This window comes from Musa acuminata, chromosome BXJ1-2 (assembly GCF_036884655.1).
Source record: "Musa acuminata AAA Group cultivar baxijiao chromosome BXJ1-2, Cavendish_Baxijiao_AAA, whole genome shotgun sequence".
Lineage (NCBI taxonomy): Eukaryota > Viridiplantae > Streptophyta > Magnoliopsida > Zingiberales > Musaceae > Musa > Musa acuminata.
The window spans coordinates 24,224,677-24,242,336 of NC_088328.1; the positions used below are offsets into that span (position 1 = coordinate 24,224,677).

The following is a 17,660-nucleotide window of genomic DNA, read 5'->3' on the forward strand; positions in this document are numbered from 1 at the left end:
TGATGATGGCAAATAGATAAAAGGATGATATAGGAAGAGAAGTATATTGGTCTTCAAATATAATAAAACAAAAGTATATTGCATCACCGCTTGATATGTCGAGAGCTGCGCAAGCGTAACACTGCAATCTACAGCGTCTACCCCAATTTGGTAGACGGCAACAGGATTCTGTGACCCGTGTATGGCTTCTCGATCGATCGAATACAGCAGCGGTGAACAGGAGTCTCTCTCGGTCTTTGTCTGGGAGCAGAGAGTCCGCCATTGGGAACAGGGTTCTGGCGTTGCGGAATGACCCCACGGGACCTCAAAAGCCGTGCTCCCATGTCTCTTTTTCCCACCCTGGTTTCTCCGCCCCTCTGCTCTCCCCACAAGTCCTCCTTAGAGGTCCACACAGTTCCCACACAGGCCGTCTCTCCGCTCCTCCCGGAGGCTTCTTCAGTCGGCGGTAGCGAGCCGAGAATGCCGCCAAAGAGCCAAAAGGCGAAGAAGAAGTGCTTGCCGACGAGGAAGCCCCACTTCTTCAAAGTCCTTCTGGGTGACTTCGCACAGCGACTGGCAAGCCCTCTCTCAACCTTTCCTTCTCTTCTTCTTCTTCTTCTTCTTCTTCTTCATCTTCGTCTAGACCTTACTAACTGGCCAACTGGGATGAGATTCCACTTAAGTTACAAGGTAAAGAAGCAACGTCTTCTGTAATGAACGCTTCTGGATCTATCACTGTAACTACTACATATTTTTCAAGCGTTGCTTGATACAGCGAGTTGGCTTGCCATCGTCGACTCAGATTCGTTGCTGCACACAGAAGCTGAGAGGCATTTCCTCAGCTTCAGTTGCTCGTGTGAAGCTCTCTTGAAGCAATTTGTGCTTCAGACTGACTGCCCTGACTGACTAATTGGAAGCAAGTCGCAGAAAGATTATGCGATGCTTTCGCCGTTTTGTTCCATTAGATGCATGCATGCTTACATAACTAAATCATCAACATACCGATGAATGTTCTTGACGTAAGCTAAGCCGAAAACGAAGCTGATGAAGACACCAATCGAATTAAAGTATGAGGACTAGCACCGGTCTGCTCTATGGTTGCTTCTCTACCATTGTGTCGTGGAAGGTTTGACGAATAGTCAACGTAGCGATCTTGCAGTGTATAATCCATTTGTCATTGCTTTCAAAACTGCAGAGGATTCCACCAAAGTTCTTGAAACATATTTCTAGCGTAGGATCCAAGAAAGCCATCCTGCAGGGCCCCAGTGGAAGCAAATGGCATGTGGAACTAGGCAAAGACATGAAGGACACATTCCTGACGACCGGATGGCCCAAGTTCGTGAAGGACCACTCCCTTAGAGAATACGAATTCCTCGTTTTCCAGTATGACGGAGACATGCGCTTCACCGTCTTAATCTTCGACACGAGTGCGTGCGAGAGAGAAGATGCTTTTGCGGTCAGACCACGGAGAAAGCCCCGTCAATGTGAAGGGAAAAGGAAGCGCGGTAGGCCACCGAAGCATTCACCTGAAGTCGGCTGCATCATCAAGAGCGAAGCTATCGAACATGGCATGAGCTTGGAGCTTCTGAAAGATGATGTCCAGCTACCTAATTTATTACAGATTCAACCCTTTCAACGTAAGTGCAAGTCTTGCATTCTTGTTCTATCGATTCATAGCATGCGGCACTGCATGTCAAGATTAATGAGCTCTCCAATTATGTTACTTTCACTTTGCAAATTGAAATGCTGTAATTTGTGTTGATCAGAGGCAGAAAGTGGCCTGCCATATCCTGCTCCTGCCTGTGATGTCAAGGTTAAAAGAGAAGAGTCTGAGCTTCTGATCAATATTCTTCGCAACACAACGAAACGCAGCAAAGGTGGTCGTATCTCAACGAGAAGGCCTCTGACTGAAAAAGAAAGGTTGAGAGCAGAGGAAGCTGCCAATTCCTTCACCTCGGCATTTCCTTACATCGTTATGCGCATGGCACCATCGCAAGTTTACAGACCATACATGGTGAGTTAACCATCTAGGTGTGTTGATACTTGTCTGTTGAGATCTATTCTACATGACATTATCTGTGTTCTCATGGGCCATAGAAGTAGACTAAACACTATCATCAACAAAGAGCAGCATGATGGCCAAATGTATTCGAAACCAACTCGTAATATGTTCCCTTAGTGTTGTCACCTTCTTACACCTGAAACAAGTGCATTTTTAGCTAGAGTTATTTGTGTTGTTTGTCTTGCTCTTGTTATTCAAGAACATGAGTTACATAACGCAGGGCTTAGGCTTGTGTTTTACCATGTCAATCTTCTCTTTTCGGTCGATCTTTGATTCAGAACTGATTGCAGAGGATTCCTAAGTGGTTCTCGCGGGAGCATCTCCCACCGAAAAGATCAAATCTGGTGCTCCGCGACCCGTGTGGTAAGTCCTGGATTGTGACCTACATTCCAAGCTTGAGGTGCCAAATATCTAGAGGATGGTCCGTCTTTGCACGCACCAACAAACTGGAGGAAGGAGACTACTGTGTATTAGAGCTCATCGGACCAATCGAGCTCCGAGTGCACATTTTCAGGGCGGTGGAGGTGGAGGTGGAGGCAGAGGAGACTCTGCAGATAGCTATGACTCCAACAACGTAGGAGCGTAAGTCATGACATTTTGCCCTTCCATGTTTTCGGAGAAACTACACAGATTGGAAGCAGGGAAGAAGACATTATTAAGATTTGAACTATCAAGTCTGATTCAGTTAGTCGGACTTGCTTGTAGATAATCCAATCAAACTGGAACTTCTCAAACAGCCTGCTATGATCAATTGAAGTATATCGTGGTTTTTGTATTTTTCTCTGTTGATTCGAGTTGAACATATATGTCTGCATGTATATATACATAATAGAATGACACAGTACAGGGAGTTCAAGAGCAATAACAATCCAGGAAACAGTCCTGGTTTTTGGTGTCAACCACTGCCATGGAAATGCAGACACCAGCTGAAGTGAGTCTCCAGTGGGAAAGATTTCATCATGACAGAGAAAACCTCAGAAAGAAAGAATGAATTTAGCCAGACTGGTGAAACCAAGACATGCAATCCGATACCTCCACCTATATGCATACTGAAACATGGGAATATCTTGAGATATTATGCATGCAAATAATTAGGATGTAATCCATTCATAACAAGACTATTCTGGTCATGCAAAAAAGTTCAAACAAATGCATCAGACAGTAAGACAATGGAGAAAACGAACTCCCAAAACAACAATAAACAATATTTAATTGTCAAAAACAAAACATGGAAAAGATGAGCTACATATATACAATCATACTTTTTTTCTTTTACCGTTCATGTGAACCATCAAGCACTCAATAATTCTGCCAGTTCTCCTTTCTTGAGTTTGGAATATCCTTTGACCCCTCGATACCTTGCAAGATCCCTCAATTCTGAAAGTTTCAAGGAACCCAAATCAGGAGAAGCTTCGGTAGAAGATGATTCTATAGTTTCATCAGAACCAGAAGGATCCAACTGATCATCTGATGATAACTCATCTGGACCATCCAACACAACAGACTCCACAGGTGCTGATTGCACAGACTCATAATCGCCAGTCTTCTTCCTTCCCCCTCGTGGCTCGGAAGGAGCAGAGTTGATATCCTCCTCTGCAGAAAGTACAGGTTGCAACTCCATTCTAGGAACAGGAGATTTTCTACTAAAATTTGAGGCAGGCCTAGCAGAAGGAAGAGGTACATCAGACTCCTCTGACTTGCTATCACTAGGGCCAAAGGGATTTATATTCTGCTCATCCTCAAATGTGTTGCTTCTTTCTACTTGTTCAACAGAAAATTCCTCTCCTTGACTAGTTGTCTTCTTCTGATCCCCTGAATGCCTCCTTAATAATTTGAGAACCGAAGCGACAGTTCCCTTCTTGCTTTGACCCTGTTGTGCAGCTGCAATCTTCTTCTCTTCCTTGATTGCAGCCCGCTCTCGTAATTGTGCTTGAACTTTCCGGAACAGCTCAACTATTTCTCTCTCTCTTTGTCCTGAAGTTGCAGTAGCCTGATATCTAGTATTAGCACTTGGAGAAAGCAATGACCCATTTTTGGACGACATAAAATCCATTACTTCAGTGTTGTCAGACTGCTCAGACTCTTGGTATTGCTTCTTCTTGCCCCTTGAAGACCCCTTCGGTTGTCTAGAGAAATAAGGATTTCTCTTATAATTGTTATAACTAGCATTGCAAGTCACAGATGTCCTCGTTGAACTAAAGGAAGGGATGGGTTTGCTACCAACGAACAGCTGCTGGCTTCTATGACATGAATACGATGACAGAATAGCTCTTCTGGGTATCCCTGGAAGCAGACAGGATTTTCCATCTTGCGACACATAACCTGCAAATCAAGAAACCCTGACATTTTTTATCCCATATTTAAAACTAATAACCAAATGGCTGTTGGTTTTAGATTCTTTAAAAGCAAGTTAGCTTGTGCTGGCTTTTACTGCATATTACAAGAGAAAAAGTGTCATAGAACTGATGGTTTGTAACTAAAGGACAGATAGGTTCCACAATTATTTCACACTAAGCGAGTTTTAAGACTGGCAGACTTTCAACTGCATAGTTGAGCACGTAAACTATCTTCGTCCATGGTCTAAACTCTTAAACTAATATAATTGCCTTTATAGCAAACTCAAAATAAAAAAACATGCAACAGGTAGGTTATTTGTCAAAAAAAGGTCTGCATCTAGCGTTTTACCAACAGTGACACTAATGCTTTCTTGATCATAACATGATGATAATAGTATCCTACAATTGTTACAGATTTAAGATATCAACCAAAGATGAAAATAGACCCTTATGACCCAACAATCCAATAAAAAAGGAGGTTCTTTTTTGGGAGCATTGGTTCTCAAATAGAACCCATTTGGCAACATTGTGTCTGGATCCTACTAATGGATGTTTATCCTAGAAGGAGAAGGCTTAAGATTCAAGATCACAGCACCAAAGATCATGCATATAGAAAACAAGTCATGTATGTTGCAATTAAAATATACCAAAAAACCTGAACCTCTAATGCTTTCTAGTAACCAGTTCAATTATATAATATCATACAAAGCCCGCATCACTAGTATAAACTATCACGACTCAGGCCTGATGGGCTAACTGACTTATCAGCTTCGTTCGACCTAAACCACTGATCAAATACTTAAGCCGAAGTTGATAATAGTACACTCATCGAATCTTTATAAGTCAATCTTAGTCTTGTCCACTTTCGGACTGATCGGGGTGTTACAATTTTCCCCATGGGGATAGCCTAGTAGTGGCTCCACACTGCGATGAATCGTCTGACTCCGTAGTCCTTTCCTATTCAAACCCCCGCACCATGCCCAAATACTAGGTCAACTCTGAGACCAAATGTCATAACTCGAGCTTGATGGGCTAATTAATCTATCAACTTTGTTTAGCCCAACCCATGAGCCAAAATACATAGGATTAAGTTAATAGTAGTACACTCATCACACCCACACCCTTGTAAGTCAATCTTAATTTTACCTATTTTCGATGTGAAACTAATCGAACCAAGGAGCATTGGATTTCCACTGATTAGATTATATTTATCATATGTTTAATGCTTGTGGGTTCGATTTTGGTAGTACAAAAATATTCTAAGAGTGATAAGATATTTGAATAATGAAACCTGAAAGAATTAAACCATCCAAAGTTTTAATTTTGATCGAAAAGGCCTGAGGAAGATAGCGAACGGTAAACCATACCGATGGTCATCATCCCTTCCTTCCGAATTATTAACCAGCAGCCAAGCTCCAGAACCAGACCCTGGGATTTATCGTCGACGTGTTGCTTTCTTCTCCAGTCGAAGCCCTATGAAATAAGACAAGATCAGAAACATGAGAGAGAGACAGGGAATCGAGGGCAAGACCGCGAAGGAAGCTCGACGGTTACGGGTGCAGAGGAGGGTGACGAAGGTGGGTTGAGAAAAAGGGAGAATCTGGTCGCAGAGTATAGCGGAGGACCGGGACCTCCTTGTCGCAGTCGGCTACGCCGGCGGCGGCGGAGGAGACTAGGGTTTCGGAGGCGGGATTCGGTGTGGCTTCCAGAGGTGGAAGAAGCGCGAAGGATCGCGATAAGGGCAGTCGTTCTTTCTTATGTGGGGCTGAGCCGGGGCCCACTACTGGCTGAAGCTACGTGTCAAACTTTAGTATGGCCCACTGCCGAACCGATGAGCATTACCATCGAACATTTTCTTCCAACATCTTGCGATTATTTTCGCTATAGTATAACAATACCATATTCTACCCTATATTTCAACGATATAGGAACTACACAGAGACTCCAGCCAATTAGACCACTTTATATAAAAGAGAGATGGGGAATGGTATGATCTCTAGGATTTACACGATGCTGCTCGCCATTACTGCAGCTTAAGAACACGAGTTGTGCTACTTGTTTGGAACCCAGCACCCGTGCAGCCCATAGGGAAGTCCGTAGGGGAACTTGGCTCGTGCGATCTCCTCAAAGGTGACCCCGTCCAAAACCAGTGCGTACCCTTCTCCGTTTTTGTCGCTCACTACGGAGATCACCACGCCTGGAAAGATCCGAAAGCTGTGAGCTTGGATTTCATCTACGCGAAAAACACAGTGACTGGTGGGGCAGCAGAGAAAGGAACTTGGAGCTTACCGTCATCCTCCTCGATGGCCCCTGGCCTCGCCACGAAGAATGGCTCTGAAGGCACTGCACCGTTCTCGTACCAGTTCTTCGCCTTCTTCTCCACCAAATCGATCTGTCATAATAATTTGGAGAAAGAAAAAGAAAAGCCTCGCCATTAGCCACGGAAAACTATGCACGCAAGCAGCTCCACCGCAAAGCATGATGAATACGAACCTTGGTGAGGGTGTTGGGGAAGTTGCAGGGGCGTTTGGCCCCGCAGGCGTAGGCGTATCTGTACTTCTTGCCCAGGTTGGCCGGGTTGATGCTGCACATGTCCATTCCTCTGCCGTGCTCCTCTGGGTCCAGTGCTGCATGCAGCTCCCCCCTCGGACGCCCGTCCAAAGGAATCCTAAACCTGCCTACCCTGATCAATACAAACAACATCAACCATTATTTAAGGTACCTCATGAGCTCACCGATGACTTCATCAAGTGTGCTAAGTAGTACAACATTGTGTGTGGCTGTACATTATGATTATTATAATCATCAATATTATTGTATGTGGGAGTTGCATGTAAGTAGTACAAGGGAGGAATATGCCTTGTTCATCAAAATAAAAGAATGGGATGATGAGATCAGGAATATTACCTGGCATCCGGCAATGCATCAAGACCGGTAAATGATCTCAGATTTTGGAGGCGAAGCAAATCCAGGATGCTGGTGTCGGCGTTATGCTCGCAGCAATCGGCTACGACTCCGGTGATCCTTCCGTCCTCGTCTACCTCCTCGTATGCATTGATGAAATGGAAGGTCACGAATGGAGGGACTTCAACGCTTGCCACCTGAGCGTTGCAATCGCATCTTTAGAATAAGAGAAGGGAGAAGTGAAGTGCTTAAGAAACCGTGGAGATCAGGCAGCACTTACGATCTTTCCGGTGGCTCTGGACATGACGTGCATGTAGCTCCCGGACTCGGGATGCCACTCGAACTTGTACAGCGGGGTTGGCTCAGCCCTCAGCAGGTTGTGGACGCAGTACCTCAGCGGCATCTCCGGCACCACCACGTACCGGTCCGTCACCGCGAACGAGTGCACCCACCCGGGCGCCGCGCCCCCGCGGCAGTTCACCCTCCCCATCACCCTCCGCTCGTTGCTGCCGGGCTTCATCGTCACCACCAAGTACCCCGGTCTCACGAGGTCCGGCAACAGCGTCAAAAACTCCGACTCCGTCACGATCGGATGCGCCGAGTGTATCAGCCCGCCCAGGTTGTCTTCGTACACGAACTTTCCTATGGTCTCGAGCGTGTCGGGGTCGATCTGGATGGAGCCCTTGATGGTCTCCGTGAGGCAGAGAACACGGCCGTCGCCGAGCCTCACGACGCCGGTGTTGGAGTTGTCGGTGAGCGACGCGCCGGAGAAGAGGCTGGCGACCTCGCCCACGTACGCGAGGAAGTTGGCCGGCTTGGGGGCCTCAGAGAATTCGCGGTAGCAGAGCCGCCGGTTCTTCATGGCGGCCTTGTACGCCTCGGACTCGACCTGGCGGTGCGAGGCCATGACGCGGCCCTGCTCGAAGTAGACACGGACGAGGGTGGCGTAGCCATCGAACAGGTGGCGGAAGTTGTACTCATCGATGTGCCATAAGCCCGGGCCGTTCCTCAGGTATGTACCGTTCTGGAGGCCGTAGTTTTACCGATTAATACCAGTATACGGTGACATATAATTATCAACACATATAACTTATATTTACATCTTCTTATTAGGGAAATCTTCTTTGTAAGAAGTTAAAAGTGCATGGATGCTTATCACGCAAATTAATTCCAAGAGTGATCATGCATGCTAGTACTATACCAGCCAGCGAGGGACGTCTCCCTCCACGACCAGCTTCCCTTCCCACCGCTCTTGCCGGATGCTAGTCCAGGCGGCGAGCTTCCCGCCGCAGTCGACGGGCCCGGTCTCGGCCGGTCCGACGGAGACCGTGGGTCGTGGTTCGACCCCGACGCTGGCCTTGGCAGACTCCCAAGCTCGTCGTCGTCGACGACATATCGTATCAAACGAATCAAAACTGGGCCGACCAGACCCAGACGACGAGGACGGCATATGGAACCTGCAGTTTCGAGGGGATGCGGTGGATTGAAGCGAAGAAAGGAACAAGGTGGAAGTCATGGCTGTGCGGGAAGGTGATGTAGGAGGCAAGTACAAGGAATATCTGATTTGTTGCCTCACAAGGGGGCTTGGGAACTCAGTTATTTATAGATAGAGTTCTTGGCGTCATGGGGGGTAGGAATCTCCATGGATGAATTCTCGAGGGCTAAAGGACGAGACGACAAATCTAATTGAATGGAAACAAGCGACGGTCGATGCTCCCCACCAGTGAAGTGATACATAAGAGTCCCTTTCCGACCAACATAAGCCTCCACAAATGGTGTGGTCATCACAATGTATTGGCACCCGCTGATTCTCTACGACTTTTCAGGACAAAGATTCTATACCTTGGGTTTTGAGAAACATTTTGAAGGATCGTACTGTGTCAACGTCATCAAATGGAGGAATCTTACCAGGCAGCATACACTTGCACAAAACAGAGTTTGGGAGGAATCGTAAATCTCTTTCTGTCATCAAATGGAGGAATCTTGCCAGGCAGCACAGACTTGCACAAAACAGAGCTTGGGAGTATCATATCAGAACTTCGCATGACTAAAAACTTAGCGCTTCCATAATAAAATCAAGTAAATATTCTTCTGTAATCCAACCACATGCACCGAAATAACGGCAACCGTCAATGAGAGATGGGAGGAATCTGTGTCGGATTCCTTGCCTTGCAAAGTGGGGAAAGGTGCGGGAAGAAGAAGATTTCTTTGTTGCTGCTTTTTCCACCCTCTGCAATGATGCTGCTTTGCATCTGCTACAAATAATTTCCAATAGTTTAATTGATTCGTAAGACAACAAAGAAACCCATTGGTTGGTTGAGCATCACTCAGCTTTTGATGCCTCGTTGAAGTATTCTATTCATGAAGAGAACAGGGGAGGGAAGAACAAAAGGAAGCAGGAAACACATATTTGTTGGTAGTGCTCTAAGCACTGGAATATGTTCCCAACTCTGCAATGTGCTACAGTAGATCTGTTTACGCTTCATATAAGCATCCAAGATGTAACCACAGTATGTCGCAAGGTACAAGATGCCCAGCAGCTGGATGGATCCCACTCTGTTTAAACAATGGTGGTGCGTTCACGCAAACGACAGCCTCTGAGGAAGCTTAACACTAACAATTCATCCGGAAGAATCTGTAGCATTCTCAAATGGTTTGGTTACTGACAAACATCGCGAGTTAATTACCTGTTGCGTTGAGTGGACATGTAAGGCTATAGCTCTATGCTACTCTGCTGCAGGAAAGCAACTCAGCTGCAAGTTTTCACCAATTCCATATATATGCAAGCTGAAACTTCTGTCAGAATCATATGTTTGTGCTGACTTACCTCTCCAATTGGAGATCGCCTTGAAACCACCTTTGACAGCAGAACGAGCATGGTTGGTGTGGCTCAAAAGCTTTCACAGCAAAGGGCAAGAATGGAGCGTCGCTCCACTTGCTCTTGATGTCATTTTGTGCTCTCGTTCCACATGGCAAGGCCTGGCAAATTCTCCACTAGCCGGATGAAGAAGAGGCAACTCACATTACTCAATAACTGGAGAACCAATCGGATTGCGGTAGCGGAGCAGTAGCTTGCACAAGAACAAAAAGGTATGCCATGGGGTGGCAGACACATTCTCCACAGCGGAGCATCTTCCCAAATGGAGAAGGTAAGATCCCAACCAACACGTGTAGGATCTGTGCGTAACCATTTAGACCCACCCCGACCAGGAGAATCTAAGTGTTCAATGCAAGAATCATTTGGTCCATCTCAAGTTGAGAAGATTGTCGATATATATGCAGTCCAATTATTTACCTTCGAAAGAAAACATTGCAGCTTAAACGTGAGTATTGTTGACGTTGACAGAGGTAAAACTTGGCATCGAGATCCAAGAAAGGACTCCTCTTCTCTAAGGAACAGGAAATGGACTATCAGTGAAGTCGCTGATCACACGAGTTGTGCGCCGCCCATTGACGACAGTAAGACTAGCTTACTGGTGTTCTTCCATTCTTTCCACTTCCACCATCAGAAGATGAGTGAAACGGGAGAACACACTATCCTCTGTTTTCTCCGAACTCGAGAACAAGTTTTCTACTTGTAGATTGCAGGATCACTGATCAATCATGCTTCATTTGGCAGCCATCATGTGGAGGAAGAAGGATCACGAGGCTGATGTATGAAGTTTAGTGGATCATTATGAGCGAGCAAAATTGGGTGGAGTTGGTGGGTTGCCACCAATTCGACAACGTAGAATTGAATGCACTGTTTGAAATCATTATTGAATCCGAACGAAGGTGTTGTTTCGGGTACGATCCAACTCCTCGGTTCACAAGTTGGAACCCGGTCAAGTCAGATCAAGTCAGACGATATAGAAATCCTTGGGATCACAGGATCATCAACAACATAATCTGTTTACATCAAGATAATATATATGTTCATTGGCAATTCCAACACTGTTCTTCGGATGAAGAAACACACGGTGAACAAGTAGAGATAAAGGTTGTCGTCGTACGTTGAACAATATCATTGAACCAAGCGAATACGACCAAAAATGCTCGGTGAGAAGCATATACAGTTGCCTTCTTTAAACAGGCAAAAAAAGATCACACGAGCTTTTACGAGGAAGACGACAGCAGCGGATGTCGCCATCGTGACTGTAAAAGGCCGGCTGGAAAAAGACATTGTAAGATGAGATGAAGAACTGCAGTGAACTCTCCCTGTCTCACAAGGAAGACCAGCAGTTATGGAAGTCCCAACGGGAATGACTACAATGAAGCGAGAGATAAAAGTAGAGGGGAATACAATTTTTACATGTCCAACTAGTGGAATGCATCTGCAATAATTGTTGGATCTTCCAAACTTGAACAGAATGACAGTCGTAGAATGATTGCCGCCGTCTGCTCCCTCGAGTTGGTTCCTCTTGAACTGCACCATGAGTTACGACTCGATGAGAGTCTTTTAGGTGACAAGCATGAGATGCTCTTGCAGCGATTTCGGGCCAACAGCAACACTGAGTTCCTTCTCTCTTTTCTGGTGAGCTGTGCAGTGCTTGGAAGGAGAAGGACGTGAAGAAGAAGACATGAAGGACATTTACTTGATGCCCCAAAAGAGAGAGCTCCCGAGGCAGTGGAGATGCTGCATTCAGGCAAGAACTAGTGGTCCTCTTCTCCCTCCGTCCTTGGCGGCGTGTACACCCACAAGTCCCACGAGTCATGGAAGACGAATTCGCCTGCCAGATGAGCAGAGCCAAACAAGTCCTGTCCCAGCCGCGGGAGTTCCACTATTTCCTCAAGCTCATCCTCCTCCACCACCAAAGCGGCCGCGGCTGCCCTCGGCATGTCCATGGCCGCAGCCCGAGCGGCAGCCTCGCGCACGTCGCGCGGGGAGAGGGAGGCCGGGCGGGGCAGCGAGCCGGCGAGCTCGGGGAAGTTGAGCACGTTAGCAGCGGCGGGAGCGCCCTTGACGCTGAGGACAGCGGCGTCGTGGGCGCGGGCGGCCATCTCGGGCGTGGCGAAGGTCCCCAACCATATCCGCGACTTCTTGCGGGGCTCCCGGATCTCGGATACCCACTTCCCCCAAGCCCGCATCCGCACCCCGCGGTACACCGGGTGCTTCCGGATGTCCCGCGCCCGCTTGTGCTCCACTGCAGTCCCCGCTCCGCTTGACGACGCCATGGACGGGCTCCTCGACGAGGAGGAGGATATCGGTGCGGCGTTCGTGCTAATTTTGGACTCAACAGAAGTCCATTTCACATGGTCGGTCATTGCATTCAAACAGCTTCGAAATCCCAAAACTCCAACTATCTTCTCTGTGCTAGATGCTAGTAGACTGGACTCCGAGAGTGATTGATACCTGGAGAACGAAGGAGGAAGAGCAGAAGAGGGAACTACTCAAAATGGATGCACAACAACTTCATGTTATATATATTACATGGACGTCTTTATGATCCAAATGCTATATATATATATATATATATATATATATAGAGAGAGAGAGAGAGAGAGAGAGAGAGAGAGAGAGGTGGGTAGGCAGCATTAGTGGATGGAGGAAGGAGAGATCGAGAGGTGGGGCATGACAACCGTGTTGACAGCCGGAGGACACAGGGGGGGAAGTGCATGGGGTCCGCTCGAGCATTGCTCTCCTTGTCTTTTGGTACAATAATAATACCACACTGGGACGTGTACCAGCCTTCCGTTTAAAGGGTGCCTTACCCTTTCTCTGCGTTTCCACCTCGGCTTGCCCCCTGTCTTCGTCGTAGGGGCAAAAGGTAATAGCACACTTATATGGGACGGATGGTACTGTACGATCATACAATTTTCATTGTTAATAATCACAAGAGACTCGAAATCGACTTGAATTTAGCAGATTTTTGGGACAGAGTAAAGTCGAAGAAACACTTAATTTCCATGGAGGAATGGTCAACAAGGTCCTTCGCTCAGGCCGCTGAGACTTGAGCTACGTTACTTGAATGGATTACAGGAAGAAGAAGAAGAAGAACAGAGAGGAGCGCGGCGTCGATGCAATAAATCATGCTGTCCTCTCTGTCCGCCTAGCCGTGCACTCTTTTTCTTTGCAACCCTGTACTGCGACTATTTCGTGGCCTCCATTTGGTGCCTCATCAACCCTCTGTGCTCTTCAAAAGACGATGAGAGAGAGAGAGAGAGATGTGAAGTGTCGTCAATTCCATCACCTTGGTACTCTTCGCTGCCAGCCACACAAATCACCTCCGCAGTGGCTTCAATTCGCAACACGACGAAACGGAGCAGACCAGCTGTGGAGGGTACGGTGTACGACCTGGTTGTCGTCACCATGTGGAAATTTGTCGAACATGACCTCCCCATCCCCTCCATCTTCACCAGCACTGCTCTTAGACGATGACATGGTCTCTGAGTGTGGTTTAGGTTAAAGAAGAGAACAATCGTACTTGGTCCTCGGCCGATCGACATGGTTCCATCAGCTTAATACGAAGCATATGACATTGACATGGAGTGGGTAGAGGAGATAGACACCGCAGGAACAGGATTCAAAGGGAGGCTTGTGACCCACCGCAGAGCGATGTTCTGGCTTGTCCGAAGAATCCACTTCGACGGCATGAGGGGTGGAATGCCAATGCTTCGGACCATTAAAGATATGGTACTGAATTCACTCCACTTATAAGCGATGTGCGACGGCGACTGGTCGACTTCGAGCGCTTTGGTTTAGCGTAGATCACTACGAACTCCGTGCATGCATGCATGCAGCCTTTAGGTGTAATGGATGGAGCTGCTGAGACGAATGATCTGTTCTCTCACCATCATTTTTTAGTGCAGCTACGTCCACCAAAAAATGGAACCCTATTTCAAACCCGGTGTGATTTATATGAGCTTGTGTTAGCTCAGTTCATCCATGCTAATTCAAAGTCAATCGAAAACCTTTTCCATATTAGTCTCAGTTCAATCGTAGTTGAGATATGATTCATCTGAAGGTGCCAAACATGTAAAATTATGTCAGGATCATTTTCGATAAGTGTCCATTAGATGTTTAAATTAGTTGAATTGAAAGGAATTCTTAAAGAATGTGTCATTTTTTATAGTGACTCATAGGACTATTTCTCATGCAATAGATGAACGATAATTAAAAAATATATATATATTATTTTTGGACTTAATTGTGATCAAAATATCGTGATGCATCGAATCCATAATAGTTTCGACTTAATGATCGAGATTTGGTCCACATGACATGTTGTATCACCATGTGTTGATTACAAGACAACTGAATTATGTATTGTATATAAACCACGTAAGATGGCGACTTGGATCCAAGGTGTCGGCCACGTATCGATCGGGACACCAAAGTGTCAGCAAGATGATCCCCATATCACCTTGCATACCGACAAGAGAGTCTCTTGGATTCCCTTCAGTCATCAGTCAGTGAGTCAGTGCTAAAACCTTTCACGTCGATGCATATCCGTTTCCATGATCACCAAAGGAAACAGCTGCTACAGTCTGAAAAGAAAGAAATAAAAGAAACAAAATCACAACCATTTGCTCAGATGAATACATCCTCCTCCAGAAACTTTCAAAGTCCCAGTCATCCCGACACAAAAAAAAACGTCGCCCTCGGCATGGGTAGATGAACACCACTCGGCATGGCTCAGTCCTATCCAAATACGCGAAATCGTCTACATGACTCTATGACCGGAGAGGGCTGGCATCAAGTCGGGTCAGGGTGATATCTGTCGAGTCGATCTAAGGTTGAGCTATGAGTTACTTTTTTTTCCGTTCCTGCACAGGTTGAGAAGGGAAATTCTAATTCAATTCCTCCGAAGCTTAAGTTAGTACGATGGAATTATGATGAATTCGAGTATGCTTTCGTGCCCCCTTAGCATTGACTCGAGGATCGACTTTTATACATTTTATCGAGGGTCAATTATATGGGATTTATTAATGACAGTCAATACTTGGGATGGTCGATCCATGCGTTCCGTGCAACATGAACCATCCCGCACAATTTTGCACGATGCGAACCGTCCTACGCGATTCCATACCATGTGGTGTCGTCTTGTACCATCACAGATGGTTTAGTGTAAAACGATGTTTTCCCGTACAATCCCAAGTGCCACGATGGCACGAATGTACCATGTCAGTCTTGAGGTGGCTACTAGTCGTTGCCACATAAGTGGTACTAAAATATGCCCTATCAATCTCCATGTTTCAACCATCCGCTATAGAAACAAGACAAAGGAGATGAGAGGTGGACGGAGGAGTTCACGATTGAGACTCTTTTGGACGGTTGTGTCTGTGGCTTTTGTGCAGCAAACGATGAAAGGGACCGACACTTTGATGGTCCCTTCGAATGAACGCCAACAGGTAACAATAGACGCAATGGCAGGCATGGTGAATTTGTCCGAATTTGGTGATGATATCCCGATCGACATCTGATCGATATCTCAGTAACATGAGAATATTCGTCAACTCACAATACTTGTCGATATTTTGATTTTTAATATTTGAATATCGACTATCAATATGTAGAATATAATTACTAGATTTAGAGCAACTTATGTAATAAATCGTAAATTCATAATTATACTTTTGATTCTTCCTATGGCCCTTCGTTGCACTATAAAAATTTTCAAGTATGCAACTGTAAAACATATCACTCCACATAATGTAAGATCACTTTTTCTTTATTTCCAACTAATTTGATTTGATTACACTTACGAAGACATGACATTCTTAGAAAAAAAGATTACGGCTAAGAATCATTCTCCGGGTTAAACAATCATAATATATTGTAATAGATTTTTTTTATGCTTCAAGTTTGAATCAACTTGAGGCTTATAAATAGCCCTCTCATCCCTGGTTAACATACACACAACTGAGAGCAAAAAGAAAAGAAAACGCTGTTGTAATCTTGTGTGGACTCATCTCAAATTCTAAGTGTTAGTCTTGTTTAAGAGAGGAGTGAAGAGGGTTATAAAGGTTCTCTCATAAATCTATCAAAAGGAGAATCGAGTTGTAAGGGTAATTGATCTTTGCCCATTGAAGGAAGATCATTAGTGGATGCCGGTGGCCTCGACAGAAGAAGAATCGACGGCAAAATAGATGTAGGTCACGACGATCGAACCACTATAAAATCTAGTTTGCATTTACGCTTTGCTATTTACATTTGTTGTAAACTACCATACTTCCTAATTACTTTAGCTGCGCACCCTTACAAATGTATTTCAAGTTTATATCATTTACGAAATTGATTTTTATCGTATGAAGATTTTTTGAACCAACGTAATTTTATCCACTGCACTAATTCACCCCCACCTCCTCTTAGTACTGACTCATTCCTAACAAATATGTAAGAGAAAATTACTCCTACATTTATTCATTTGAGATATAGACAAATATGTAAGATATATACATGCAAATATAAACAAAATTGATATCCTAGGTAATGGCTTATGATTCCACACACAACCTCTCGTGTGAACGTGATTACTTAATATTCTAATGTGCTCGAAATAAGCATAATAAAATAAGGTTTTGGATGACAGTTTCATAAATATCGTATCAATATGAGTCTCATATGAAACGATGTTAAGGCCTAAAGCATGTTTTATTGGGCATGCCCTCACTATGTATGGCGTGAGAGCAATCGTCCAGCCAATTGGCTTGCCAATTTTACTAGGAGTTAGAGTTTTGATTGTGATGAGCAAGAGGTTTAACCTCTTGATCTAGATTTGTTGGTTCACGGTGATGAGAACGGGAAAGGTTGCATCAGACATTTTTATTTATAATTTTTCATTCTTTAGACCAAAAAAAAAATCGTGTACCATTTTGCTCATCATCCATTAATTTGTTAGAGTATTTGATAAGAAGTAACCTCGAATAGTGATTTTATTTTTGCATCAGAAAGAAATCATCCGTCATGACGGAGCTAAAATGGGCTCATCAAAGATCCGTATTCTTCGAGATAAGAAATAGATCTCTCTATGCTTTATATTGTTTTATGAAAGAATGGAAGTGAGGAGATCTCGAGAGCACATCATTGCAAGTTCTATTAATCAATAGGTATTGACAATGTAGACCATTAATGATTTGATTATTTAGGTATTAGACTTAAGCTAATTACATATTATCTTTTATACTTAGATTCTGTTAATATAGTCGTCTTTATTTAAAAAAATTATATTGAGATCCCTATAATTAAAAAAAAAAATTTATTTGACTTAACGTTCATAAATTTATTGATCCGATTTCATCGTCATTGATAATGAAATGACAAGTACGACTCAAATACTTAATCCTTTTATCCAAATTCTTAAATCCGATGGTTGACATTATTGACTTTCCGAAAATTTGGGTATATTAAGTGTTGTATTGTATTGCCATTCATAACCAGCACAAATGGGCATGCAATT

At 44.7% G+C, this 17,660-nt stretch overlaps 4 protein-coding genes across 5 annotated transcripts; 1 reads left to right on the top strand and 3 right to left on the bottom strand.

Moving 5' to 3' along the window:
- The first annotated feature begins 56 nt into the window (after nucleotides 1-56).
- On the top strand, nucleotides 57-2,816 carry LOC135601967 (B3 domain-containing protein Os01g0723500-like). The gene is made up of 4 exons (XM_065094225.1): nucleotides 57-555; nucleotides 1,175-1,616; nucleotides 1,746-1,993; nucleotides 2,332-2,816. The coding sequence occupies exons 1-4, from the start codon at nucleotides 289-291 to the stop codon at nucleotides 2,617-2,619; spliced, it is 1,245 nt and encodes a 414-aa protein (XP_064950297.1). The 5' UTR covers nucleotides 57-288; the 3' UTR covers nucleotides 2,620-2,816.
- Nucleotides 2,817-3,203: 387 nt separating this feature from the next.
- LOC103975946 (carotenoid cleavage dioxygenase 8 homolog B, chloroplastic) lies at nucleotides 3,204-8,852 on the bottom strand. 2 transcript variants are annotated; one of them, XM_065094224.1, is made up of 8 exons: nucleotides 8,483-8,852; nucleotides 7,562-8,305; nucleotides 7,285-7,478; nucleotides 6,871-7,060; nucleotides 6,667-6,769; nucleotides 5,932-6,574; nucleotides 5,745-5,850; nucleotides 3,204-4,363 (listed from the first exon to the last, which is right to left on the bottom strand). In XM_065094224.1, exons 1-6 carry the CDS (start codon nucleotides 8,795-8,797, stop codon nucleotides 6,429-6,431), a joined length of 1,692 nt encoding a protein of 563 aa, XP_064950296.1. In that variant the 5' UTR covers nucleotides 8,798-8,852; the 3' UTR covers nucleotides 3,204-4,363; nucleotides 5,745-5,850; nucleotides 5,932-6,428. The 2 variants fall into 2 exon arrangements, with proteins under 2 accessions (XP_064950296.1, XP_064950295.1); XM_065094223.1 differs by having other exon boundaries at nucleotides 5,745-6,574.
- LOC135611706 (SAP-like protein BP-73) lies at nucleotides 3,333-4,094 on the bottom strand. The gene has a single exon (XM_065107357.1). The coding sequence runs from the start codon at nucleotides 4,092-4,094 to the stop codon at nucleotides 3,333-3,335; it is 762 nt and encodes a 253-aa protein (XP_064963429.1).
- Nucleotides 8,853-11,519: 2,667 nt separating the features above from the next.
- On the bottom strand, nucleotides 11,520-12,677 carry LOC135612764 (ethylene-responsive transcription factor TINY-like). The gene has a single exon (XM_065109417.1). It carries the CDS (start codon nucleotides 12,523-12,525, stop codon nucleotides 11,914-11,916), a length of 612 nt encoding a protein of 203 aa, XP_064965489.1. The 5' UTR covers nucleotides 12,526-12,677; the 3' UTR covers nucleotides 11,520-11,913.
- Between the last annotated feature and the right edge of the window lie 4,983 nt (nucleotides 12,678-17,660).

Coding starts and splice junctions, on each gene's coding strand:
- LOC135601967 (XM_065094225.1), top strand. CDS start 289: ATGACCCCACGGGACCTCAAAAGCCGTGCTCCCATGTCTCTTTTTCCC. Junction 1,617..1,745: donor ACAGATTCAACCCTTTCAAC/GTAAGTGCAAGT, acceptor TGTGTTGATCAG/AGGCAGAAAGTGGCCTGCCA. Junction 1,994..2,331: donor AAGTTTACAGACCATACATG/GTGAGTTAACCA, acceptor AACTGATTGCAG/AGGATTCCTAAGTGGTTCTC.
- LOC135611706 (XM_065107357.1), bottom strand. CDS start 4,094: ATGGATTTTATGTCGTCCAAAAATGGGTCATTGCTTTCTCCAAGTGCT.
- LOC103975946 (XM_065094224.1), bottom strand. CDS start 8,797: ATGACTTCCACCTTGTTCCTTTCTTCGCTTCAATCCACCGCATCCCCT. Junction 7,479..7,561: donor CCAGAGCCACCGGAAAGATC/GTAAGTGCTGCC, acceptor TGCAACGCTCAG/GTGGCAAGCGTTGAAGTCCC. Junction 6,770..6,870: donor TCCCCAACACCCTCACCAAG/GTTCGTATTCAT, acceptor TTATTATGACAG/ATCGATTTGGTGGAGAAGAA.
- LOC135612764 (XM_065109417.1), bottom strand. CDS start 12,525: ATGACCGACCATGTGAAATGGACTTCTGTTGAGTCCAAAATTAGCACG.